The sequence below is a fragment of the Tiliqua scincoides genome, unplaced genomic scaffold, assembly GCF_035046505.1.
Source record: "Tiliqua scincoides isolate rTilSci1 unplaced genomic scaffold, rTilSci1.hap2 HAP2_SCAFFOLD_153, whole genome shotgun sequence".
Taxonomy (NCBI): Eukaryota; Metazoa; Chordata; class Lepidosauria; order Squamata; family Scincidae; genus Tiliqua; species Tiliqua scincoides.
The window spans coordinates 27,527-54,077 of NW_027101405.1; the positions used below are offsets into that span (position 1 = coordinate 27,527).

The following is a 26,551-nucleotide window of genomic DNA, read 5'->3' on the forward strand; positions in this document are numbered from 1 at the left end:
TGTTCATATTTGGTCCCTGTTGCGTATATGCAACATTGGGCAGAAATGGCTTAATACCTCTGTACATACATGCAAGAGTGAGTGGTCACGTGGAAAGGAACAAGAATAGGTGAAATGCAGAAATCTTGGCAAGGCAGAGGCCCTATGCAGACCTGTTTCAGAAACAGGTTTTCACGCATGCGTTACCTACATCTTTCTAGATTTTTCCTTCCTTATAAATTAGAGACTGGGCTTAAAAAGAAAAAACTGAAAATGTGTGGGTCTGTATCTATTACCAGTTTGGACAGCTGCTTCCACTTCAAGTCATAGGTTACTCCTTATACATAAATCCATCAAGCACTGCTATCGCACATAATTTTCACTGGTGGGACACACTGAAACAAATTCAAGATGACTGCAGTTGTGCCTTATTTGTGTGCATCTCCCCTGCCTTTTTAGGCACCTCTGAGCGGGGCAAGCCATATGGTTTGCAGCAGGTGGCGGCAGAAATGGGGCAATGCCATTAGCTTCCAACTCTCTGAGAGGGAAAAGGGGAGAGTTTGGATTTAGTACAGAGTTCTATTTTTGTCTAATAAAGAATTTATATATGAGTGTTAGGCAGAGATGTCTTGATAATATATTATCTATGCAGGGGGGGGTAGTAGCACTAAGCCTGGTTATTTTTTATATCTGTATTTTTCTCCCTTGTGTACAAATGGCAATGTAATTCCTGTTTACTCCTTAAAATTAACACACAAGAAAAACAGTATCCACAGTGCCTGCTCTGGCTTTTTCAACACATGAGTGTGCTGCTTTAACTCTCGTCTCATCTGCCTTATTTCAGCAGGGGCATGGGTTGCAGAGTTTTATCCAACTAGGTTTGTTCCCGTGCAGTATGAACACCTAGTAGCCTAAGGCCAAAAAGGCTGACATCAGCAGGCCCCAGCCACCCATCACTCTTGATGGACCCAGATTTTTGCTCATTACCTAAAAGTTGCATTATGATTCAGCTACCCCGCTGGAGGCTACCTGCACTGCAGGCCCCTCTTGTTGACTAGGCAAAAAAATACATCCTCTCTCTGAAAATCAAACAGCATCTCTCATGTTGCAAGAATTCTTACTGACCCCACAACAGAGGTTTGGCTACTCCAACTCTTTTCATGCCATCACCCCTACAAATAAATGAAGTATGAGACTGGGGCCCTATGACCGATTCTGCCCATCCCATTTCACCCTGACTCTTCACACCAACCCTGTGACATAACAGCCTGCACTGTGAGGCAAGACAGTGAGAAGAGGCTGTTACATCAAGAACTCAGTACCATTATTGGACTGGATCCAAGCCTTTTCCTGCACAGGCATTGAAAGATTGCTGTAATCCCTCCCAATGAGGCTTTATGACCCCATTAGGCTCACAACTCACAGATTGAGAAACACTGAGCTATGCAACCTTGTATATGCAATCCTGTATAGGATATCCTAGACTCAGCTACATATTATGCACAAAGGAAGACACACCTTCTCTAAGACAAGTTTCTGAGCCCTGTATTGTATCCTAACCAGTATGACATGAGTTTCCCCAAAACAGGTGGGAGAAGAGAAGGGGATTGTTGGAAGAGCTAGCCTTGGATAGGGGGATAGTGGCTGCTCCAGCACTGGTGGTTTAGTGTGTCTCTCTGATTCTCCTTGGTGTTGCTGGTGATTAGATTTTGCAGGGAGAAGAGATGCAGTAGCCTTTCCAGCAAGTCCTGTGCCTGTCCTATCAGTCTTCTACTCCCCACTTTTTACTATCCAAACATTAAAACTCATTGATGTTTTTTCCTGGTAAGAGAATAAGGACAAACTGAAGAACTGGGAAGAAAGGCAGGCAGCACATGAAACTGTAAGTCTGAATAAAGATAAGGCAGCAAAAGCAGTAAATGCACATTAAACAAGGTAGAAGCATCTTCAAGTGCTGGATAAATATGGAAATTTCAGCTTTACTGAGTATATAAAGATTCTGTCAACAGCAATGCAGCGAGAAAGAGGCACACAGAGCTAGATAAGAGAGTGCTCTCTTTAGACGTGTATCCTCAAGCTGCACAGCCCCAGAGCAGGCCACAATAGGGAGGGAGATACATTAGTTTGGCTCCCTCCAAAGGCGGTTGCTTGCATTATTTCACAGCTTCCCCCATCTTGCCCCATATATTCTGCAGGGGGGGGGAGAATATAGCATTCATCAGTAAAACCAGTAAAACAGCAGCCTTAGTCACAGTTGAAAATGGATGAAATCTCATTCTCAAAAATCAGCAAGGGTTGCTGATAAGACAACATTTAAGCCTGAAGTGTCTTTGCCCCACACACTATAGAACAGGATGGTCACAACAGCACCAGGTGACAAAGTACACCAGAGAGGGGAGACAGTACACAATCTTCAGTCTCATTCCCAGAGAACTGTCACTTGTCCAGGAAGGCTGCCTAAGAGCTGCAGTCTGTATTGGCTTGTCTTTTACCTGCCTGGTACCCCAACCCTGAAGGAAGCTGATGCTCTTGGATTTCTCCTACTACGTATTAGCCATATCTGCCCCAAATGGCATCAAGACAGCCTTCAGGCTCTCATTTTTTAACCCTTCCCGCATAACTGTTAACTTCAGAGGAAGAACAGGCAAGGGCTACAACAGAGCAAGCACAATGCAGAGAACAAGTGACCCAGAGGATCAATACAAGAGGCAGCGCTGCACACTCAGGACTAGCACTAGTTATGGGGAGGGAAGAGTTAATCTTCTGAAATGAACTGCAGGGCATGATTTGTGTTCCATGCCTCTCCCTCCCCTCCCCCCACCCCAACATGACAGGTAAAGTGAACTGACACATACAGCAGCACTGCACCCAGAAAACTGCATCCAATCCCCCGTCCCCAGCCAGCATTCTCCTATACATACCTGCTACCCTATTTGGGGTAAATAAATACCTGTGAGGGTGGGAAAAAGAACTGCCCACCCTCACAGAAGACCTGAAGGCATCCCGGCACAACTCACAAAAGAGAATTCTGTAACAGGGCTCCTGCATCAACTTTTTAAAGGAGACAGTGTGGATGAAGCTGGTCCTATCACACAGAAAAAATACAGATTCCCTTTCTCTTCCCCTTCCCAAGACACCTAGCATTCTCTCACACCAGCCTCAAAACTGGCACAGGGTCCTCTTGTAGGAAAGACGGTAGGGGCCCATTATCTTCTAAGAGCAAAGGAGTTTTAGCTGGAAAAATGAGCATATGCAAGGAGGAAGGGGGGAATTTGCTGCACAGTGAGGGATCCAAAGAAAGACAGGCTAAGAAATGGTTAAGACTCTATAGGGCTAGCATGTAACAGGTGAAGAGGGGTGACAAGTGTCCAATATATTTGCAGCAATGTCACATGGTCCATGGTAAAGAGGAGCTGCAGAGTTCCATGAGCAACTCCACCAACATACCCCATTGTGCCCTATACATGCTTGCAGTATGGAACCAATGAGCTAAACAAGGCCACTTCTCAGCCTTCTTTCCAAAGATCAGGGAGTGACTATCACCCATTTCAAAGCCACACTGCCCGCTCAGGGAAGCGCAGATGAAACGTGGTGAGTAGGGCGAGTCTTGGGCTCCTCAGACCAGCTTGGATACGCAAGGCTCAAGATTTTTTCCAGCATCAGGCAGCACAAGGACCTAACAGGAGCTGCTATCAAGCAGGAAAGAGACAAGATACATGGCTCAGATGATGACAGACACCTATATGGCCCCACAGACAAAATGTTGCCTCTTAAGACAGAGGCTGGAAGTGCAGTGATGAACATCCCCAAGCAATCAATTGGCCAGCCCCAAGGAATGGCAGAAGGAGTGATGGGATTCCTGGTCTCCCCGATCCTTAGCCGCTGAGTGGGTGCAGATCCACCTTGACTTTCTCCCCACTGCTCAGCATGCCAATGGTAGGGTAAAAACCCCCAGATGGAACCACAGCATCTTTCTTGCCAATAATCTTGCCATTGCGTGTGAAGAACACCTGGAAGTGAAAAAAAAAAAAGGAAGTGAAAGTCAGAACTGTTAAGAGTCAGCTGAGCTGCTGAATCTGTATTTGCTGAACCAGGCAGAGGAAGAAAAGATCCTGGTGTGAACCGATTGGTCGTCAAGATATGCGGCAGGAAGTGAGCACAAGACCAGCTTCTGCAAACCCAGCCTTGGTTGACTATCAGCTCCAGAGGGACGGAGGTAAGCTATTTTAATACTGCAATTAAAGTGCAAAAACTACCTAAGTCCCAACCCTGATGATTTGCTCTCAAGGTGCCATTCACATCTTGCTTTTACGTAGTTGGTTAGCCCATGTTCACAAGGGGAACAGAGCTGGCGCAAACCAAGATTGCAGAGATTCCTCCAAGTTTTGGAAGGAGGGAGACTTATCTTCAGAGTAGGCATGCAGAAGCTGTTCTTGAAACAAGCCACTAGGAGGCACCCTTAACACAGCAACAAAACATAAACCCAGCTAAGAGATTATGATAAGAGGATATTCAAAGAAAGAGATGATCTTCTATCTGCAGGCAATGAGAGAAGCAAAAAGCCTTGAGGTGTCATAGCAAGCCAGATCTTTTGCAGAAGAAACTGTAACTCATCCCTGGCCAGCACTTGGCGGAATGAAAATAGCAAGAGACTGAAACAGATGGATTAATGAGATACAAGATTAAAAACTCCTTTTTCTGACTGTGGTCAAACAGCGCAATACAGTAACTCCATATATTTTTCTTCTTGATGCAATAAATTGGATTCCAGGATGGCATATATTCTGCACATATGTATTAAAAGCACCAAAATGAATTTCCAAGTGGGCACAGAATTCAGAATCCTGGCTTTCATTTGCTGATTTTTTTCATTTTTCATTTTGTAAAAAATGACAGTCCACTTTTTCCTTCTCTGCCCATTCTCTCATGACCTTGCTCCAGCTTCTGAGACTCTGCTAGGCTCTGCTCACATGCTTTCTAATTTTAAAATGGTCTGAAAAATTTAACACAAAAAGGCTATGACCTGTCTAAATTAGGGGAAATTTGCTTACTGAGAGTAATTTTTCAGCCTGTACAGGGAGCAACTAGTAATAAAGAAATATGCCCCAACTCCTAAAAACCCTGCTTATTCTTAAACCCAGATCTCAATTTTTAAAATATTTCCAGGCATTTTCAAGGCTATGCTTGCAGCCACAAGCTAGAAACTTGGGTTTTTTTAAATTACACATCATAAAACCACCCAGCGTGGTTAAAGTGTTCCATGTTCACTAGGAAGACCTGGGTTCAAATCTCTGGTCAGCAATGAAGCTCATCACTCTCTCTCAGCCTACCACAGATTCTCGAGTATAAGTCAGTCTCACATATAAGTTGAGGGCAGGTTTTGAGCCAAAAATCATGGCATTTTCTATGATTTTCAGATAAGTCAGGGGTTAAACTTACAGGGGAGTCTGACTATTGTCTGATTTTACCTGAGGCAAGATCCTGAAAAATAACCTACCAGTAATTATTACCCAAGAACTGTACAGTATATGAAAAAATATAGTAAAAGATCCTAAGATACATTTTTATTCATTAACTTTTAAAATTCTGGTCTTCACACCCTTTCGGTAAACACTATCAGAGTAAGTGCACTAAAAACATACCAGTAGAACCATTAATAAAATCCTTCTTTAAAGGTGTGTTAAGCCAGAGGCTCTACATATATAAATTATCACACATAACCAGGAGTGTGCAATTCATTTCACAGCGGAGAAACAAGCAATAAGGAATGAGTGTGAGCAAGCAGTCACAACCTAACTGCAACTAGTTGCAACCTAATAGACCCATTGCTTTTCATAGGTGTTAAGCAATTGTACACTGAATTGTAGCCTTGGACTTTGTTTCAAAAGGAAACAAGGATTACATCCTGGTGTTTAAAAAAAACACAGACCTCTGCCAAACATTTCCAAAATGGAAGGACGGTGCAGACGGGTCTGCTAAAGAGAAGGAGGCTTGCTTGATTTAAATGGAAGCCTTGAGCCCTGGCTGGCTTTTTTTTCTCAGGAGCAATGAAAAGGTTAACTTTGGCTGCAGCTTGCCTTGAAGCCTGGTCAATGTAGAAATTGATTGCCCTGTCATTATCTCTACTGCTACAAGAGCCCTGACCCCGAGTGACCTCACAGATAAGGCTAGGAGATGATTTACACTTAATTTGTTGGCAGAAATTTCTCGACTTATAGGCAAGTATCTAAAGTAATCTACCTCGCAGATTCTGAAGGAGGAGAACCATATACAGTGCCTTGGAATAGCAATAAGATTTAAGTGGTTAAAACAAAGATTTCAGCATGCTGGATCTTGAGGCTCCTGGGCTTGCACCATGCAGTCACAGAATGCAACTCACCCCATCAAACGTCTAATATCCTTGTGTTACTTCTTATGCCTTTAGTATCCAAGATGGCAGCACCCACATCTCATGAGACACGGGCATCACCAACTTGCATCTTGCAAACTTTTGTGAGATCCAAGATGGTGGCACCCGGGGGAACAGGCAGGGGAGGCCAACAGGGTCATCTCACTATACCCCTGCAAGTGTGCTGTGACACCAAGGCATTTCGATGCCTACTTTGGGAACCCCCTGGTTTAAGCCATGACTATTGCTCTTCCAGGCTAATTATAAAAGCACTATCGGTTTGTTATTTTCTTTGCTTTTCATTTCTTTGGACCCATTTCGTACCTACTGGCCTTTCAAGGACTGTTGCAGCCCTGCCATTCTGGCAGCTATAGGGAACACATCTTTTGATTCCCTAGCATCTGTCAGCAAATCACTTACCACAACTTTCTTGCCTTCATGCTCCTGCTCCATATCTTCCCCGTCCTCTTCTTCATCGTCTTCTTCCTCAGCTTCCTGGTGCAGATACAGGACATTTCTCACACCTCGTGGTTTGGCCCTGATAGCCACTGTGTCGCAGCTGTCATCACTGTCACCTGTGGGGCACCCACAAATCCATGTCACCTTTGGTGAAGAGTCAATACCTCCTGTTGTAGAAATAATCCTAAAGGACAGGCACAGAACTTCTGACTCGGATCTACAGCCTCCTGCAATTTCCTCTCTGCTACCCCACAACAAACTGTGCTCTCCTTTACCTATCCATCTTTCCCCTTCAGAACTGCTGGCACTTCCCTTCCCCAAGAAGCAGGAGACTAAGGTTACAGAACTGTGGCACCCCTTTGCTCTGGCAGAGTCCTCAAGATGGAGAGTGGCTTCTTCACCAAGTAAGAAACAAGCCCACATTGGCCACCAATAGCCTAAAAAAATATGAAGATACAGCACCTCCAAAGCCACCGGATTGAGGTGTAAGCAGCCACTCACCTGGTCACCTCTGGCAATACAGCCTACAGACCACTAAGCAGGGAAGGTTTACAAAAATGTATTAAAAAAATAATCTGGTTACTTTTAGACCATAAATGATGAACACAGGCACATGGGCCTCAAAGATTTCAACAGGCTAGTGAATGTTTTGAACACTGCAGAATTAGTCCAATCCACTCTGCCCAAAAGAAAAGGTTTACAGAATTGTGCAGAAACCTGCCATGGAGCACATTCAGTCCCCTTCTATATACTGTCCCAAAGGAGACCCATGGCCATAATTTGTCCAAGGAGTCCTGGTCCTGCGCAATTAGACAGGAAGGAAATCACACCGTCGTTTCCCGTCCTCTAATCCTCAATCCCGTCCAAAATCCCACAGACATCACCACACACAGAGGTGACACTTCCTGTACAATTTGGGCCAGTTACTAGCTTTATTGGAGGGTGGTGATCAAGGGCTGCACCACCTTGCCCAAGTCCACAGAACAGCAAACTGCACGATTGCTACTCCTTTCATACACTCTTCATGATAACTTTGGGCCTGATGGTACCAGCCCTCCAAGGAACAGATGTGGCCCCAAGAACTATGGTTGCCCACCTTGATACTTCATGGTCTGCAAAAACACTTCAACCCAGATCAGAGTCCATTAACACCTGCATGTGATACTCAAGCCTCTACTACAACGTACTTAAGAATTGCCTTACTTGGTGTTCCAATGCACAGAGCTCTCAATCCTCACCTTCACTGTCAAGGATATAGTCACGTGGGAACATGATCCCACAGCCCATGATGTCTCCCTTGTAGCAGCGAGGCCCAAAGGGGTCCCCTACTCCACTCCCATGAAAGATCTTGCCATCATCTGTGAAAAAGGAAACAAAGCATCTCAGCTATGCAGTTTGGGAAAGAGGCTAGGAGAACTTCTGGAGAACCTGGACTTTAAGAAGATGTTTGACACAGACCCCCACCAAATGATCCTGAGAAAACTCAACTGTCAGGGAATCGGCTGCTGTTCACAATGGAGAGAGGTGATAAGTTGCATGCCCCAAGAATTATAAATGAGCTGGAGTTGGGGATCAGCTCAGAGCTGGCCAAGTTTATGGATGACACAAAACTTTTTTGGGTGGTGAAGTCTAGAATGGATTGTGAAGAGCTCCAGATGAATCTTTCCAAACTGGGGGACTGGGCGGGAAAATAGCAGATGTGCTTTAATGTAAGCAAGTGTAAAGTGATGTACTTTGGGGCAAGAAATCAAAATTTCACATTACACACGTGGGCTCTGAGCCATTTGTGATGGATCAAATCTTGGGTAACTGCCATCTAGAACAAAGGCACCTAATAGGACATGATTAAAATGTATCAAGAGGGAAGTTCTTTTCTCTTGCACAATATCAGAACCAGATGGAAAGAAGTGGCAATGGGATACAAGTGTCTTGTTGTCTTGAGGCATCTGGTGGACCACAGGAGATACAGGAAACTGAAATAGATGGCCTGATCCAGCAAGGCTCATTTTATGCTCTAATACACAAATTAGTGTTCTGAACTTGGACAAAGCCAAATATGTACTTTCAGGTTGTGTGCAATTTGCTTAGTGGTTTGGGAAAGGTTCTTCCTCATCAATCATGCAAAAGTTCTAATGAAATTGGAACTCCCAAAATTTCAGTTCAGCCCCACTTTTCAGGCCATAGTATTCTGGTCATGAAGAAAATGGCCAGAAGAAACCAGAAGGAAAAGAATGCTCCCCAAGATAAAAGGAGACAGAGAAACCATTTGCTGACAGCTGGAGGTATCAAAACAGGAGATTTGAGAAGATTGCTCAAGGTGTCAGACATTTCTGCTGACTAGCTATACATTGCCCTTACTCTGTTCTATAGCCGCTAGGGAATTGGAAAGTTTTCTGTTGCTTCCTCCGGTCCACTAGATAGAGCACAGCCTCCTTCAGAAGCAGGAATCTCTCATTCGTACAGCGGTCCATAACAAAGCCATAACTTGCTTCCAAACCACAACTTGGACCAAGTATGCTATGTAGAGCTAAAATATTTTTCCCCTCTCAACTTAGGGAGACTCCCTATAACAAAAGCCACTGTGGTCCACTGATGTGAGAAGCTGGACTTTTTACTCTGATAATGTGAGCAGATGGAATGCAGGTGCATTTCAATTAAAGTAAGTGTACGTAATGTACACGGGGGCAAAAAATCAGAACTTCATATATAAGGTTCTGAGCTATCTGTGACAGATCAGGAGAAAGATCTTTGAGTCCTGGGGGACAACTCAATGAAAGTGTTGACCCAATATGCGGCAGCGGTGGTGAAGAAGGCTAATTCCATGCTTAGGATCATTAGAAAAGGTATTGAGAATAAGACAGCCAATATTATAATGCCACTGTACAAATTGATGGTAAGGCCACACCTGGAGTATTGTGTCCTGTTCTGGTCATCACATCTCAAAAAGGATATAGTGTAAATGGAAAAGGTGCAGAAGAGAGCAACAAAAATGATTACTGGGCTGGGACACCTCCTTTATGACAAAAGTCTATAGCATTTGGGGCTCTTCAGTCTAGAAAAAAGGTTCCGTGGGGGACGTGCTTGAGACATACAAAATTATGCAGGGGATAGATAAAGGGATGGTCTATTCCGTCTCACACAACACCAGAACCAGGGGATATCCACTAAAATTTACTGTTGGGAGAGTTATGACAGACAAAATAAAATATTTCTTTACCCGGTGTGTAATTAGTCTTTGGAACTCCTTGCCACAGGATGTGTGTGATAGCATCTAGCCTAGATGCCTTTAAAAGAGGATTGGACAAATTTCTGGAGGAAGACTCCATCACAGATTATAAGTCATGATATGTATGTTCAATGATTTTAGAAGTAGGCTACCTCAGAATGCCAGATGCAAGAGAGTGCCACCAGGATCCAGGTCTCTTGTTGTCTTGTGTGCTCCCTGAGGCATCTGTGAGGCCACTGGAAGCTGGACTAGATGGACCTTTGGCCTGATTCAGTGGGGCCTTTTTATGTTAATAAGACAATTAGACACCTGCAATCAAACCAGTGTGTGAGAAATCCAGGCCCTGCACAACTGACTCTTGGCTCCATTAATGTTCTTTCCCCAGCATCCTATTTCACCTCTGCTCTCAATCTATTCTTTCCTCTGGTTCTTCATCCTACTGCCTACTCTACCCCCTTCCCTTCAGTCACCTTCCCTTGCCCCAGACTCTCCAGCCCCAAGGTCTGTGTGTGGCATTAATTTTCACCAAACATCACAAAATCCCTTCCTCCCATAGAAGCTGGTTTGCAAATATCCCATTGCTGCTCACTTCCTGAGGGTAGAAAACTTTTGAATGTTTAGTGATGTCTCATCAGTTCAGCCAATCAGAGGCCTCACTGTCAGCAAGCACAAGTCAACATGTGGATCTATGTTCGCCTGTTTTTCTTCACCATCGCTTATAGCTGAAAAGTGGTATGAACCATTTTTCTTGGGGCAGTCAAGGAGTAATTTGGCACTACACTTAAGAGAAAGCTGAATTATGTTGCATTTTGCAATTTTAACATTGCTATTATGAACTCCCCAACCAGAATAGGTGGTCACTTTTGTTGGCAGGCACTTATGAGCATTGGGGTCCTTCTACACAGCCAAGTCAAGGGGGGGGGGTTCTCTTGAGTAAGTAAGTAAGGAGTAAATAGGGAGCTCTGAAGGTACCTCTGCAGAAAGCAGCACTAGTGAGTAGAAAGTAGATCAACATCTACAGGTAGATCGATGAGGGATTTGCAGCAAATCTCAATTTAACGGTTGCAGCAGCAAAAAGGTTTTCTGTATCAAAAGTGGGCTTTAGACATGAAGAAAGCTTCGGGGAAAACCAGAAGTGGATTTTTGTGTAAGAGAACTGTGAGCTCGGTTCTGGCACAAAACATAACCTCCTGGGCTGAGCAGATGCCCAGAGGCACCCTATTCGTTCCTTAACTCAAAATGGAAGCCCGATTTTCAGAGCCACAATTTTGCCACAATACCAGGTGGTTTTAGTAAAAAACAACATAGATCCCACAAAGCCTGAAGTGTGCGCATCATCTTGCAATACAGGATCCTTTTTTTCTTATCTACCTCTGTTTGAGAAACCTCTGGAACAAAGCTCAAACCTATTTAAATCACTCTATGCTTTGATTTTACACATTCGAAAGGTGAACGGATGGAGAAGAAAACTTGGAAGTGCAGGTGGCTGAGACAAAGGATTCTGATTGTCTAAAAAAATGCTCATTACTATAAGTTGCAGCAAGGTCTCTTCACAACAGGGTACAGCACCCCAGAGATAACCTTCATGGCTAGTAGGAAAGTTGGGGGGGGGGGAGAAGAGCATGGAAGAAACCACCTGGAATGTAAACAGGGGTTGTGCATCTCAGGATATCAACCCTGGAGCTATTGGCTCCAAATCTTGATTTGTTAACAGCCCTCACTTGAGAGGGGCCTGGTTTTGATTGATTAAGGATATTGGCAAGAAGGCCATGCATGCCTCGCCAGGGCCCAAAAGTGGAGGAAGCTTCCCATAATTCCTGTTCAAACAGTCCCTCGCGGGCTAAACAAGCTGATTCAGCCAATCAGGCATGCTGCCCTGCCAAGCCGAAGAGGGCAAAACCCACTATTTCTCCATCCATGATCAAAGTCAAGCAAGCTTGGAACCTGGTGGCCAGAGCAGTTTGCTGCCTCCGAGCAGACAACAAAAAGGAGGGGAAGGGGGCTGGGACACAGACCACTTAAAAGGCCTTGGCACCCGATTTGTCTCTCCCAGCTCCTCAGCTATGCAGCCGGTGCGGTGCGGGCGCCTGGAACACAAGGCACGTGGCCAAGGCCCTTTGTCTCCATGAAGGAGGGAGGCCTGGTCGGCAAAAGGGCAGTAAATATTTTCTCCTGTTGCCCAGGAAACATTGGAAATGATGTTGTGTAAACATTCCAGAGTGTGTCTAAAATAATGAAGGCTGGCCAGCAAAAGTGCCTTTTAGGGAATCCCCTCCACTCCGCAGGCACAGGAAAGGGGGAGGAAACAGCAGTGGACTGGAAAAACCTCCAGGTGGGCTTCTTTGGGGAGTAGGGGGTTTAGCCCATCTCCCCTCTCACCTTAATAACCAGGTGCAATTTCTGGCAAAATAGCACACAGTTAAAGGGTTAAGCATAATCTACCGCCTCAGCCCTAATGCAAGCCATGGCCCCTTATAGCAGCTACATACAAGCACAACTGAGACCGCACCTACACAATCACATGGCAAAGACCCAATACATGATTTGGGTCTGGCTGCTCTTTGAGCATTCTAGGAATGAGATCCAGACTTGTTCTACACATGCTGCAGAATGGACTACACCCCCCCACTCTCAGGTTCCCAGTTATCCATCTTTACACCCACACCCTGGTCTCTCCACAAGACATGGTGTTACAGGGACCCTTTCCCCAAAGCAAGAGCAGGTTATTGTTCCTGCTAAGGAGGTAAGAATGCCATGTAAACATGGGTTCAGGCACACCATTAGTCTGATCCCAAGAGATACTACAAGGGGGGTCTGCCAGCACCTGCTCAACCCCATTTGTGGGAACGATGGAACAGTAAAATTAGTCAGTAGTTTTGGGAACCCCAAATGATTGAAGGAAGTTGTTGGTTTTTTCTAGTCAAAGACATGCAACGGCCTCCTTAAGGAAAACCACCAGGTTCAGATAACAAATCTTGGCTTGTTCTAAGCCAAGAACATGCCGTGTGTGAATGATGTTAGGGGACATCATGCAGAATACAGCTGCACATGGTGTGTAAACCAGACCCATGGAAAGCAGTCCTGGCATGGACACTGATATCTCCCAAGCACAAGCCACCTCTGGGTCCTCAACACAAACTCTAAGAGCACCTCAGTCGAAGCCACACAGTAAAAACCACAGTCCCTGGATGTGACCTGGCTACTGAAAAGGAGAAGGGGAGGAGAGCTACAGCTCAAGGATACAGAGAAGACTATCAGAGATCACAAGCCAAATCTATAACAGATGGTAAAGGCTAGGGAAACTGGGATGTTTCTGGCTGTGACTGGAAAAAACTGCAGGTGCCAGCTGGCCACAGAGTTCGTATCTGAGGAACAGGCGATCTTTTGACTTTGGCTTGGAACAACGGATCTTAAATCGTGAGGCAGGTTTCCCTAGGAAGAGTGGACAGTTGCCAGAGGCACCAAGTGTTTATCTATGTTGCCTTATTTTTACAGCAAGCCTAAACTCTATTGTAAGCAGACCTGTCTGTATGTCACCATTCCTTGCAAGCACAGAATTCAACATCCTTAGAACCATGGCGCTCACTCCTTTTGCTAAAAAGCAAGTTTCTAGCCCTTGGGCATGAAGATAAGCTAGAAACTGTTGGCAACCTTCAGTCTCGAAAGACTATGGTATCGCGCTCTGAATGGTGGTTCTGGAACAGCGTCTAGTGTGGCTGAAAAGGCCGATTTGGGAGTGACAATCCCAGAAACTACATGGGCAACATCCACTGAGATCTCAGAAACCAGGATGAAAGGAAAGGCTTTCCAGTGGGGAGGGTTTCCCAAATGCTGGAAGAGGTGCAAAAGAAGGGAATCAAAATGATCAGAGATCATGAGGCAAGAGCATTTTGGACTTTTAGGCTTGGGGGAAAGCTTTAAGAAAGGGATAAGGGGGATGAGATTGAAACTTACAATGTTATGTACCGTGTGGAGAGAGAAAACTGTCTCTCTTTCACAGTATTAAAACCAGGCATCATCCAATGAAACTGGACAAAAGAGGGTACTTCTTTTGCAGCATCATTAACCTGTAAAATTCTTTGCCCCAAGATGTGTTGGTCATTAGCTCAGATGGGTTTAAAAAGAAATTGGACAAGTTACAGAGGACAGGTGTATCGATAGCTACTAGTCAGGATGACAGCCCACTAAACTCCAGGTTCAGGGGAAGTCTGCCTCTGCCTACCAGCTATAGGGTAGCAATGGTGGGACAGAGGTGTGCCTCTCTCTCGTAGCGGTGGGCTTGACAGAGGCAACTAGGAGCCACTGTGAGAGACAGAATATTTATTTATTTATTGGATTTGTATTCCGCCTTTCTCCATGAAGGGCACCCAAGGCGGCTAACAATCAAGTTAAAAAATACAGGCAGATAAACATTACAACACACTTAAAAACAATTAAAAACAGATAAAATACATGGCAGCAGACTGAAAGCACGCAGTAAAAGACGTAAGTTAAAAATTTATAAAAACAGCCCTTATGGTGCCTCAAAGGCTTTCCTGAAAAAAAAAGTCTTCAGGCCCCGCCGGAACATTAACAATGAGGAAGCTGCTCTCAATTCAGAGGGGAGGGAATTCCATAGTGCAGGTGCCACCACCGAAAGGGCCCTGTTTCTGGCTGCCATTCCCTTCACCACTCTCAAGGACGGCACAACCAACAGGGCCCCTTCTGATGACCTTAGAGAACGGACCGGATTATACGGAAGAAGGCGGTCTCTCAAATACGCTGGTCCCAAGCCGTTTAGGGCTTTAAAGGTCATAACCAGCACCTTGAATTCCGCCCGGAAGCGAACGGGCAGCCAGTGCAGCCGCCAGAGTAGCAGCGTGATGGAGTCAAACCGCCGACCCCCAGCAACTACACGAGCTGCCACATTCTGCACTAGTTGTAGCTTCCGGACCGTCTTCAGGGGCAGCCCCACGCAGAGCGCGTTACAATAATCTAATCTTGATGTCACTATGGCATGGGCCACCGTGGCCAGATCCGCCTGAGACAGGTATGGCCGCAGCTGGCGCACCAGCCGAAGCTGGGCAAAGGCACCCCTGGCCACAGCTGACACCTGGACATCCAGGAGGAGCTGCGAGTCCAGGAGAACCCCCAAGCTGCAAACCTGCTCTTTCAGGGGGAGTGCAACCCCATTCAGAGCAGGGCGATAGTCCAGCACCCGCATCGTGGATTTCTGCACCAGGAGGACCTCTGTATTGTCCGGATTTAATCTCAGCTTGTTCGCCCTCATCCAGATCCCAACTGCCTCCAGGCAACGCTCCAGGACAGAGACAGCCACCCTGGAGTCAGGTGGAAAGGAGAGATAGAGCTGAGTGTCATCAGCATACTGATGGCACCCAACTCCAAATCCCCAGATGAATGCTGGACTAGGTAGACTTTTGGCCTGACCAAGCAGGCCTTTTCTATTGCTTCCATTTTAAAAATGGAACTTTATTAAACAAATTTTATTTTTACAAAGCAAGATAAAGAGAAACCATATCACTGTTCTTAGGACTCAGGCTCTTCTTCAGGAAATTATATTCCCAGTGAAAGCACCCAGAGGTCTGGTGCAGGCATAATGCTTAATGGTAATTTGTTGCCTTAACTCCGACTCCATTCCAAATGTATACTGAAACCATGATTTATCTTACCAAGCTAAGTCCTGGCCCTGTGTGTAAAAGAAAGTCCGACAAGGTCTCCTCGTCACCCTGGAAACCAGGAAGCTGGATAAACAGGGAAATTACCTGACTCATGGTTTGCTCAAGGCACATGTAACTAAGTTTTATTGTGTTTTGTATATACTTGTATGCAAATGTGTGTGGATTAATAAAGTTTTATTACATAATTAAACTATTTACAAGTGCAACCAGTACATAGCCCAATCTATACAGTAAAGCTCATGGACAGATAGCATTTCCTCAACCATCCACTCACATCATGATGAGAGGTTGTTATAATAAATGCCAGTGGAGAAATGAAGAACTGTGGTTTTACCACGGAGCTAAGATCTGGACCCAGGCTGAACCCAGCAAGGGCATACACTGAACAGCTCCAGTGCAAACTGGTCATTTGCTGGCACAGGACCAGTGCTGTCACACACATGCAAACCTTATTTATTTACTTAAGATTTTAGACCGTTTTCCCAAGAAATCACCTGCCCTGATATCAGCAGTTGCTTCACGGACCATAAAGAAACAAGGTCCTGAGAAACAGCTGACTCTTGGACAGGGCTCTTCACTCAAACTTCCTCTGGCAGCCAGTTCTGGGAAAAAAGGGCAGGAACTAACCCCTGCAAGACTATCAACACAGAGGAAAATTGCCAAGCCAAGAGGATGGAACTTTTGCGCAGGTAAGGTGAAGGAGTGGAACAGAAGGGGTCGGTGGGGCTAAGAGGCTCTACTGAAGGCCATGCTGAAGTCAGACCTACAATCCAGCTGAAGCAAGATGGATGGGCAGGAGAGAAGAAGGATTCAAGTAAAAGCTTGTCTCACTCAATTCAGTGTTTTTCAAACTGTGGCTCTAGGAACATGGGGTTCCTCAGAAGCTTATCAGAGGATGAGAATGAGACTACCAAAATGGTAGATAAACTAACCAAGAGACTGCCTGCCTGCTATTACCAGTTTGCACTGTCATACTTAACCCTGGAAGGTAGATGTGTCTGAGGGTACACCTTTCCCTGAAGCCTGAAGGTTCAAAGGGGGAGTGGGGCAAGAGTCTTACCTTGAGAATCTTGAGCTGTCTTCCTCAGATAGTTAATTTTCCCATTAAAACCAAGTTGAGACTTAGCTTGTTTGCACTAACCACAGTGAGCAATGACTGTGGTCTATTAGCTGAAGTTAAGGCAAGTTCCCAATCACATACTGAAACTAGTTAAGTTCTGTTCCCAGAGGGCAGGTTCAAGTTGACACCTGCAAAAACCTGCTTGTCACTCTGAAAGCCAAGCGATGGGAAAACTTACAGCCATAGCTTGCTCAGGCAACACAAACCACAGTCCACAAGCCCACTTCAAACTATGGTTTCATGTTCTGGTTTCAATTTGCAGACATTATACTCTAACCCTATTTAAGAAAAACAAACAGTGCTTGCACAATGTCCAAGAGGTTTATTCTTGACATACAATAAAAATTCCCTGAGGAAGAGTCTAAACAACTTAATATGTGCTGAATTAAAACCAACTTCAGGGGTTGGACTTAGACCTTGGAAGATGCAGGTTCAAAGCCCTGCACATCCATGAAGCTTCCTGGGTGGCCTTAGGCCAGTCACTACCTCTCAGCCTCAGCTACCTCACAGGGTTGTTGTGAGGACAAAAGGAGGAGAAGAACTATGTACAGGGCCAGGGGTGGGTGGGGAAGAGGCTGCAAGCCTTTTTGGCACCAAGCCTAACTTTAGAGCCTCATATTACCAATGAGCTTCCTTCCACCCAAGGATACTACTGTTTAGAAATGTATAGAGCATCATCGCATCATTGGGTATTCATGGTACTTTACTTAGAATGAGAAGGCAGACCCTTGCCCCAAAGGTTTATAATCAAGATGCTGAGAGAGGGAGGGGGCTTCAGGAAGAACAAACAGAGAAGCATATACAATGGTTTCAGTTACATGCATTTAAGCTTAGTTACAGCAGAGAAAAAGGACGCCCTCTCTCCATTGCCTGAACCAACAGCACACTTGTAGCAAGTGACAAAGTGCTGCAGAGGAAGCCTGCATAAAAGTCACTATGTTTGGCCTGAAAGCCTTTCCCCAAATTAGGGATGTCTTTTAGGGAGGGCAAAGGGAAAACGGTCGTCTCCCTGTTTTTCAGACCACATGTGATCAGGCTTCAGAAGTATTTGGCTTACACAATGCTTCTACGCACCAAGCCAAACAAACGCTGCTCCCACCACTGAAATCTGAAATTGTGTTCCAAATCACAATTCCAGATGTGCAAGGCCTAGCTGCTGTTCCTCAGATGTGTCAGGGAAATTCTCTTTGCACATGCTCAGAAGCACTCTTTAGTAGCATGGGCTGAGCCCTGGCACTGAACACAGACCACAGTGAGTCTCACTTTCAGACAGGTTTAATGAGCCTGATGAAAGATCAGAAAGAAGAGAAAGATCAGAAGAGGACAGAAAGATCTGTCCTCTCTACCCAACACTATGTCCCATCTCCTGCCAGCATCCTACCAACATATCTCTTAGGGAAGAAGGGCAACATGTTTTGGAGACCATCTGGCACATAAGAAAACTGAATCCTATGCTATGTACCTTTACAAAGCTTCCATTTGTCCATGCTACTTAAAAATGCCATCCATTAAAGAAATCTTAATCACTAAATGTTTGTAACATGATCCATCATGTTTACAAATAAATGGATAAAAACAAGCATCTTTTGTTATTAAATAAGACTACAGGTGGGGCCATGGTACCTGTGGGGGATCTGTTGTCAGACCCCCCTGCAGATACTGAAAATTGCAGATAAAATGAATCTGATTTTCAGCCCCACCTCTGTGTTCTGGCCCCTTCAGAGGGCTTTCTGAAGCCCACAGAGGCAGCACGCATCCGCCCTCTGCAGGCTTCAGAAAGTCCTATGGAGGGGACCAGAGCACAGCTCCCTCAGAGATCTCCCTCAGAGGGTTCAGGTGGGGCCGAGTCTGGCCCAATGTGGGTCTGGGGCACATGCGCTGAGCCATATCAGTGAATGTAAAATCAGCAGATAATCAGGCTCCATCAGTACCTTTAAAAATAAACACAGTAGTGAAATATTCACAGCTGTAATTCTGCAACCAGGATTTCAACCTAAATTTTTCTTCACATCTGCAGAGTATGAACTTCTTACAAGTTCTTTTTTTCTTACCAAAAAAGAAGAGTGCAGCAAAGCACCATTTTAGAAGAAGGCTTCTTCCTTCTCTTGCATACCAAAGGAAATGCATCTATTGAAATGCAAGGGAAGAGAGAAAGCCTCTTCTGAAATGGTGGCAGTTTTTTGTTTTGTTTTTTGGTACTACTCATACTAAAACAATAAAGAATTAAAAGCTGCAAAGCTACAGCTACCCCAGAAGCATCTGCTTAATTGATCACTTGATTCATCACCTAAATATTGCAGCCTCACTTTTAAGAATGGGGTAACTACAGTATTCACATCACACTGGCAGGCAACTAGGCCAAAAGAGCCACTCAAAGGTTTGTTGCATAAGAACATAAGAACAGCCCCACTGGATCAGGCCATAGGCCCATCTAGTCCAGCTTCTTGTATCTCACAGCCAAATGCCCCAGGGAGCACACCAGATAACAAGAGACCTGCATTCTGGTGCCCTCCCTTGCATCTGGCCATTCTGATACATAGCCCATTTCTAAAGTCAGGAAGTTGCACATACACATCATGGCTTGTACCCCATAATGGATTTTTCCTCCAGAAACTTGTCCAATCCCCTTTTAAAGGCATCCAGGCCAGATGCTGTCACCACATCCTGTGGCAAGGAGTTCCACAGACCAACCACACGCCGAGTAAAAAAGATTTTCTTTTGCCTATCCTAACTCTCCCAACACTCAATTTTAGTGGATGTCCCCTAGTTCTGGTGTTATGTGAGAGTGCAAAGAGCATCTCTCTTTGCAGAACAAAGAGCTTCTTCTTGATATCCAGGATCTATAGAGGGACACTAATCAAATTCTGCATTAAGGTCCTCCATATTCTACACTAGGAAAAAATTCTAAAGCCTGACCAAGACACAGAAAGTACAGTTGTATACATCCCTTACTTGCATAATTTATTCTGGTTCTATTAATCCTGGGGAGGATTACATACCATCTAACCGCTATAGTCCTGCTCAACCCCACCTTCAAGCCCCTGCAATTTCAGCCAGCACTGTTCCTGCATTTACAGGTACTCTGGGAAACTCACAAGCAAGAGAGAAAGGCATGCCTCTCACCCACCTTTGTTCCCCTGCAACTGGTATTCAGCACATATGCAATACAATCACAAGACACCAAGCCTTGACAGCAACTCACACACTTCTTCGGCCTTTAAATCTCCTGACAGCAATGTGCACTACTCTTTGCACAATCACATTATCTGGGGAAGCTCACTTGTGGGGGCACCACTCCGGCCACTTGAGCAAGTCTAGAAGCCCCATTCTAGCTACTAGTTCAATCCTTCAATATCCCCCACAGAACGGTGAAGACACCTCTTTCGCAGAAAGCAATTGGAAAGGCAATTATGTTATTTTAGGTGTGTTGCATTCAATAGCTTTTACTGTCTTTTTAACTGGTTTTATTATGAATTTTGCTTTGTTTGTTGGGGGAAATCAAATAAAAAGCAAAGCTACACATGTTAGCGCAGCCCCCGATCCATGCTTTATATCATACTCTAAGTTTGGCTCTTGCTCACCTGCATGGTAGGCCACGGATCCCCTGCTCCAGCCAGGATGTCGATTTTTTGGATAGTCCTACAGCAAAAGAGAAACAAAAAAGGGTGGGTCACGCAGGATTACTCAACATGTAATCATCCAGAATAACTTGAAAGGAAAATGCTGAAAGGTAACCCCTTCTCTCTCTCTCTCTCTCTCTTAATTTCCAATTAGAGGTATTTTTTTAGCTCTAATTTACTGTCAAGCTAAGAACAAACCACCAAGGCTACCTTCTTTCAGCATCTTTCAGGTAACAGGGGCAGGGTCGGAGGCTCAAAAGGGGGCTTTCCCATGCCCTGGAGGAAGAGTTGTGATTCATCATGGTTAATTCGCTGGGATTAGACACACCAAGTCCCAGGGGCTATAAGCAGGAGAAATAAAGGCCTTTTTGGAACTGCCTTAGCTTACAGGTTGCCAACTTGCTGGGCATCCATTAGGGTGACTCAGCAGTGATTTCAACTTTAGCAGGTCCCAGACTTTAGCAGCGAAGTGGAATGGACAGGCTATATCAGCAGGCTTTCAACTGATGCCAAGGCACACTTTGACCCTCAGCAGGAGCCACTGCTGCTTTGCATCTCCTGCTGCTTAGCAAGAGGAAGGCTGCAACCCAATCCTCATTTACCTGGAAGTAAGCCCCGTTGACTATTATGGGGCTTACTTCTGAGTAGACATGCCTAGGATTGGGTATCAAGTCCTTTGTTGTCTGCCCTGCATGCTGATTAGGCAGAGAGAGAAGCCTGGAGGAGGTCCCGGAGGAGTGAGGAGGAGGGAGCCTGAGGAAGGCAAGCAGGTAGGAAGCCAGGGGGTCTGCTGAGGCCACCAGCCTAAGAATGGGCTGGCTGAGGGTCCAGGAAAGTCCCTTTTCCTTGCAGCAGTTGCCTGCAGCTCCCCAAAGCGACCCTCCCTGCCGTGCCTTTGCCTTTCAGAGGAGGGGCGTTGGGCCACAATCCTATCCACACTTTCCTGGGAGTAAGCCCCATTGACTATAATGGGGCTTACTTCTGAGTAGACATGCCTGAGCCTGGCTCTCACGTTCCTCTCCTAGCCCCACTTTCCTGGGAGTAAGCCCCAATGACTATAATGGGACTTACTTCTGAGTAGACATGCCTAGGATTGGGCTTTTGGTCACACTTTTTTCTGAAATACAGGAGCAGGCAATGGGGGAAGAATGTGAGGTAAGTGATTCTGGACCTCTGGAATTTGCAGACAAGTGAGGAGAGTAGTAGGAGAGACAGTAGGAGAGGTGCTAACTGCAATTATGAGATGGGGGAATGTGCCTGTGGGATGGGGTAGGGTAGGGGAGAGAAGGAGAGAGAAGTGCCAATTGCCTGCTCCTGTATTTGAGAAAAGAGTGCAACCAAAAGCCCAATCCTAACCAGATCTACTCAGAAGTAAGTCCCACAGGCACATTCCCCCCCATGTCCCCCCTAGTCTTTGGTTGCAATCCTAACCACACTTTCCTGAGAGTAAGCCCCATTGAACAAAATAGGACTTCTGAGTAGACCTGGTTAGGATTGTGCCCTTTGTCATGTAATGATTTAATTGTATTAATTATATTAATTAAAAATTAATTAATTTCAGGCCTATGGCCTGATCTGTGGGGCTGTGCTTATGTTCTTAAAATTAATTGTAATGTAGTAATTTGATGTAAGTAAAAAACTGGGAGTGTGCCTTGACAATTTTAGTGCCTTGACAGTGTGCTGTGAGCTGGAAAAGGATGAAAATGGCTTGGCTATATTGTGCCTTTCATTAGATTGAGAACAGGAGTATTACAGAAGTGGAATAAAGCAGGGCCAGGAAAGCCTAAGGAAAACATACAGTACTTACAATTTAACCACTATCACCATCCTTTTAATTTAAAATCATGAGGGACAGGATGTAAATCTTTTAACACTGTTACAGTGTCACTGTATTATATTCATTTACTTATCAAATCTAATTTCTCAATTCCAAACCTAGTATACAGGTCACTTCAGTAAATATAGTTGCCCTGCCTCCTCCCAGCAGATCAAGATACTCCTTGGTCAGAGTTGCAGCATTTACACTGCCCCCCATGTTATCTGAGACAAAATGTATTTATTTTAAACTTAGGCCATCTAAAGTAGCTCTACAGAACTTAAGACAGCAAGGGCACAAGGTATGCTACACCTGTGAGAGCTAGATCAGTATCTCCCATTTAAAAAAACAACACACCTTACATTTCTTAAGTTGAGGGGGACAGTATTGGGTAATATGCATATATATATATATATATATATATATATATATATATATATATATATATATATATATATAGCCAGTTTTAAATCCCTGTCAGGAAACACGCCTAATGGTGGTACTTGGATGTCATATCAGAGTTCTTTGTCAACATTTTGAAACTTCTTCATTTCAGGCACTAATTCCCAAATAGTATACAAGTGCACAACAGCGTGCACAAGGTAATAAATAAGAAACAAGGTCATAAATCTCCCCTGGCAGTCCAAAATACTCACCACAAGCAACATCCACCTCCACTGAGGGCACTACTACAGGTTGAGTCTCATTACTCATTAGTTCCCAGAACTAACATGGGTGGCAAAAATCCATGTTCAGGTGATTTAAAACAGCCAGCTGACCTTTGTGATGTTAAGAGAGAGTCATTAAGAGGACAATCCAACAATCAGTCACTCTCCAGGGGCTTAGAAAGGATTATCTTTCTTTCAGGTGTTCAGGGGGAAAGGACTTGGGTTGCTTGGAGAGAGAATGATTGATGGATTGTCAGCTGGCTATCCTCTCTCTAACTATTGCAAAGGACTGTTTTCCTTTAATTTAAAGGGCCCTTCTCAACATGCTGAGATAAAAATCTCTACAACAGTAAGAAAAGCATTTTAAAGGGGTGCATTTTTCCCCTTCTCCAAGGACATTTTTGTGCCCCTTCTCAGCACATTTTTTCTCATGTGCAGTGAGCATTTGTGTTGAGTCAAATCCGTGTATTAAAAAAATCCATGTATAACAAGGTTGGACCTGTATATTTGTAGGGGATGCGACTGAATCCTTCAATCACTCCCACTGCAGAGACCTGGCAAAGTTACCAACCACCAGAAGAAACTGCCTGTTGCATTTTTGAAGGAGCTACTGATCTGGGCCAACTTCTTTCTAATTGGGAAGCATATTCAGGTCAGTGACCATGTAGAAATGCCTATAATCGGCTCCTTGGAGGGCAGGTGAGTCAACTCTTTTGCACCCTAAAAAGCAAACTTTTTTCGCAAAAGAAAAGGTACTCCTCCAATTTTAATTTTAAAAAAATCTGAGCCTTGCTATCATTTAGAAAACACTCATCCAAGACAAATAGTCTTGAACATTTTCTGCCTATCATCGTACTATTGACTTGGATTCAGTGTGGCAGTTCCTAGGTTGTCTTCTTTGAAGCAGGTTCTGGAGGTTAGTCTCTCGCTTACATATTCAACACAACCCAGCTGTGGAATCATCAGCTCATTTAGGGGCAAGTTGTCCTCCTGCAGGGACAGGAACTCGAGGGAGGGTGAAAGGAAGTTGATCCAGTTCCTTTTTATTTTTTGGATCACACACGGCTGCTGGGATTTGATTGCTGTTGCAAGAGGAGGAGGGAACGGACTGGCCCAGCCTCAAAGGCCAGAACAGCCACGTGAATCCAGGCCATGTGCCTGAGGTGAACAGCAGAACCAGATGGCTGCGTCTGACAGGAAAGGAACAGGGACGGAGGCCAGGCCACTGTGAAGACTGAGCACAGGGCTGACCTACAACCCTGCCTGCTTCCAGTTTGTTGTTATCTGAAGTCCAGTGAGAGGAAGAAAGCAAATAAAGATATGGATAGTTCTGAGCATCAGAAGGTGTCAAGTACAAACAGCAGGGCTGGGGATCAAAAAGCCAAAGTATTCCAAGACAGGGAGGAACTGGAAGATCACTTGATCTTGGGGTTTTCAAAAGCAAGGGTCATGGTGACTTACAGCAGCACACAAATTTGCTACACATATCCCAAAGCTCCTCCTTGATATTGTATCATTTTGGGGGGCAACAGAGTTCCCTTTTATTGAAGATGGGGTCTCTACTTTGGAGATTAAATTCCTCCATTGATACAAGGAGGAGTTAAAGAAATACCCCAAGAGGCCACATCCTGACCTTGTTCATCTGCAGCTACTAGTTCTTACAAATTTTACATTCTAGCAGGGAAGTTTGACCACCAACCCCAACAAATGCAGTGCTTCCCCCCCCAATAAGCTGGATTTCCTACTGTTGTATTTTTATGTCTCTGCACATTTGTAAAGTGGGGGGGGGTGCATTTGTAAGAAGTATGGGAGAGGGCTGTAGTTCACTAGGCAAAGCCCCTCTTTTGCATGCAGAAGCTCTCAGGTTCAGTCCCTGGGAAAACACCTCACCTGACACCCTGGATAGCTCCTACCAGTCAGAATAAACAATACTGAACTAGATGGGCCAGTGGTCTGACTCAACAGAAGGAAGCTGCACAGGTATGAGAGAAGAATGACAGGGTGCTGCCTTGCAGTGGCGCTGCCTTGCAGTAACTGCTTGAACAAAAATAACTACCCTCCATCAATGGGATGATGAGAATCATAGGTCTTCATGAGGGATCATGGTTTTGTTTTAGGACCAACATGTGCATTACAACTGCCACATGGAGGCTGCTTGAAAACGGCTTGCACGTGACATCTAGAACATGTAGAGTGGCTTGCCACATCCATGGTGCAATCACAGTGAGAGTTTCCATGCCTGCATCAGCCACTGCCTGGATTGAGAAAGGCATTTCAAGCAGACTCCACGTGGCACCTGAGCTGTGTAGAAGTCTATAGTCATGTTTAGAAATGTTCAAGTCACTTCATGGGGCCTGTATAAAGGCACAAGAAAAACAGTGCTGTGGCAGATCAAAAAAAGCCTTTCCAATTCCACATACTGCTTACGAGCAGGTCATGAAACATCTCTCCCTGTTCTATCCTCAGCACCTGATATTCAGAGGTACACTGCTGCTGAACATGGAGGATTTACCCAGCTAACATGGTGAATGATTGATGGCGGCGAGGATAGATAGTGAAGGGATATCAGACTCGTCTATCCTCCATGACTTTAAGTAGTACATACACCAGTCAGCACAGTGCAGTCTATTCTACCCAAAATGTTATCTTGTGAAACCCTATTGGTTGGTTAGCAACCTTCAGTCTCGAAAGACTATGGTATAAGCTACAGCACCCGGTATTCCCAGGCGGTCTCCCATCGAAGTACTAACCAGGCCTGACCCTGCTTAGCTTCCGAGAGATCAGACGAGATCGTAGTACTCGTAGTACTCGTAGGCTCGTAGTACTCGTAGGCTACTAGTCATAGTAGCCTAGTATAACTCTTGTTCATTTCACTAAGCTTTCAGAAGAGAACTGCCTGGCAAATTGTGCCCACTGAATTGACCTGAAGACATTTTTTAACAACCAATTCTGAACAAAGCCAATTCAATTCATCTTCACTTCCAGGGGCTCAAAAACCAGCTTCTGCTTGGGAAGTCCTTCCCACAAGTGCACGATATGTGCCAGAGAGATGAAACAAGAGTTAAGTATGCAAGTGGACAAAATGAAGAAAGTCTTTCCTGCCAAACTGGCATCCCAACCAAGAAGGTGAATGCCACCTCCATGGAAAGGCTGAGACAATCAGCACCAGCCGTATTTCATGCACCAATCACACAGGATGCCACCAAAGGAGAAAAAGGATAGGGGATCCTATTGCAGATATGCCAAGAGAGAAAAAAATATTCCCTTCTTTCCACAACATACTTTACCTTGCGAGCCAGGCCCAAGGCAATGTAACATTTCTCTCCTGGATCTACAATCTCCACCTCAAAGTAGTGACTTCTGGTACTCAGGGGCTGCCGGGCCTGTGCCAAGCCCACGTCAATGATGCTCTTTCCCTTTCCCACGTACTCCAGGAGCTGCAGAAAAAGAAGAGGATATGCTGGGTCAGCAGCCCATCAGTGTGTCTTCAAGAATTGCCAAGAAGGATCACAAGCAAAGCACAATGGCAACATCCATCCTGTTATTAGCCTTCCCCTTCCCCACCCACCCAGAATAATCCGATACCTTCAGATGTCA

General features: G+C 45.0%; 1 protein-coding gene across 1 annotated transcript; it reads right to left on the bottom strand.

Annotated features, from left to right (window-relative positions):
* Positions 1 to 2,227: 2,227 nt before the first annotated feature.
* Positions 2,228 to 26,391, bottom strand: LOC136635942 (SPRY domain-containing protein 3-like; the record flags this gene model as incomplete). Its single annotated transcript, XM_066611007.1, has 5 exons — positions 2,228 to 3,989; positions 6,788 to 6,942; positions 8,065 to 8,184; positions 20,432 to 20,489; positions 26,242 to 26,391. Coding segments are annotated over 5 exons (618 nt in total), but the record flags the coding sequence as incomplete, so codon positions are not given.
* Between the last annotated feature and the right edge of the window lie 160 nt (positions 26,392 to 26,551).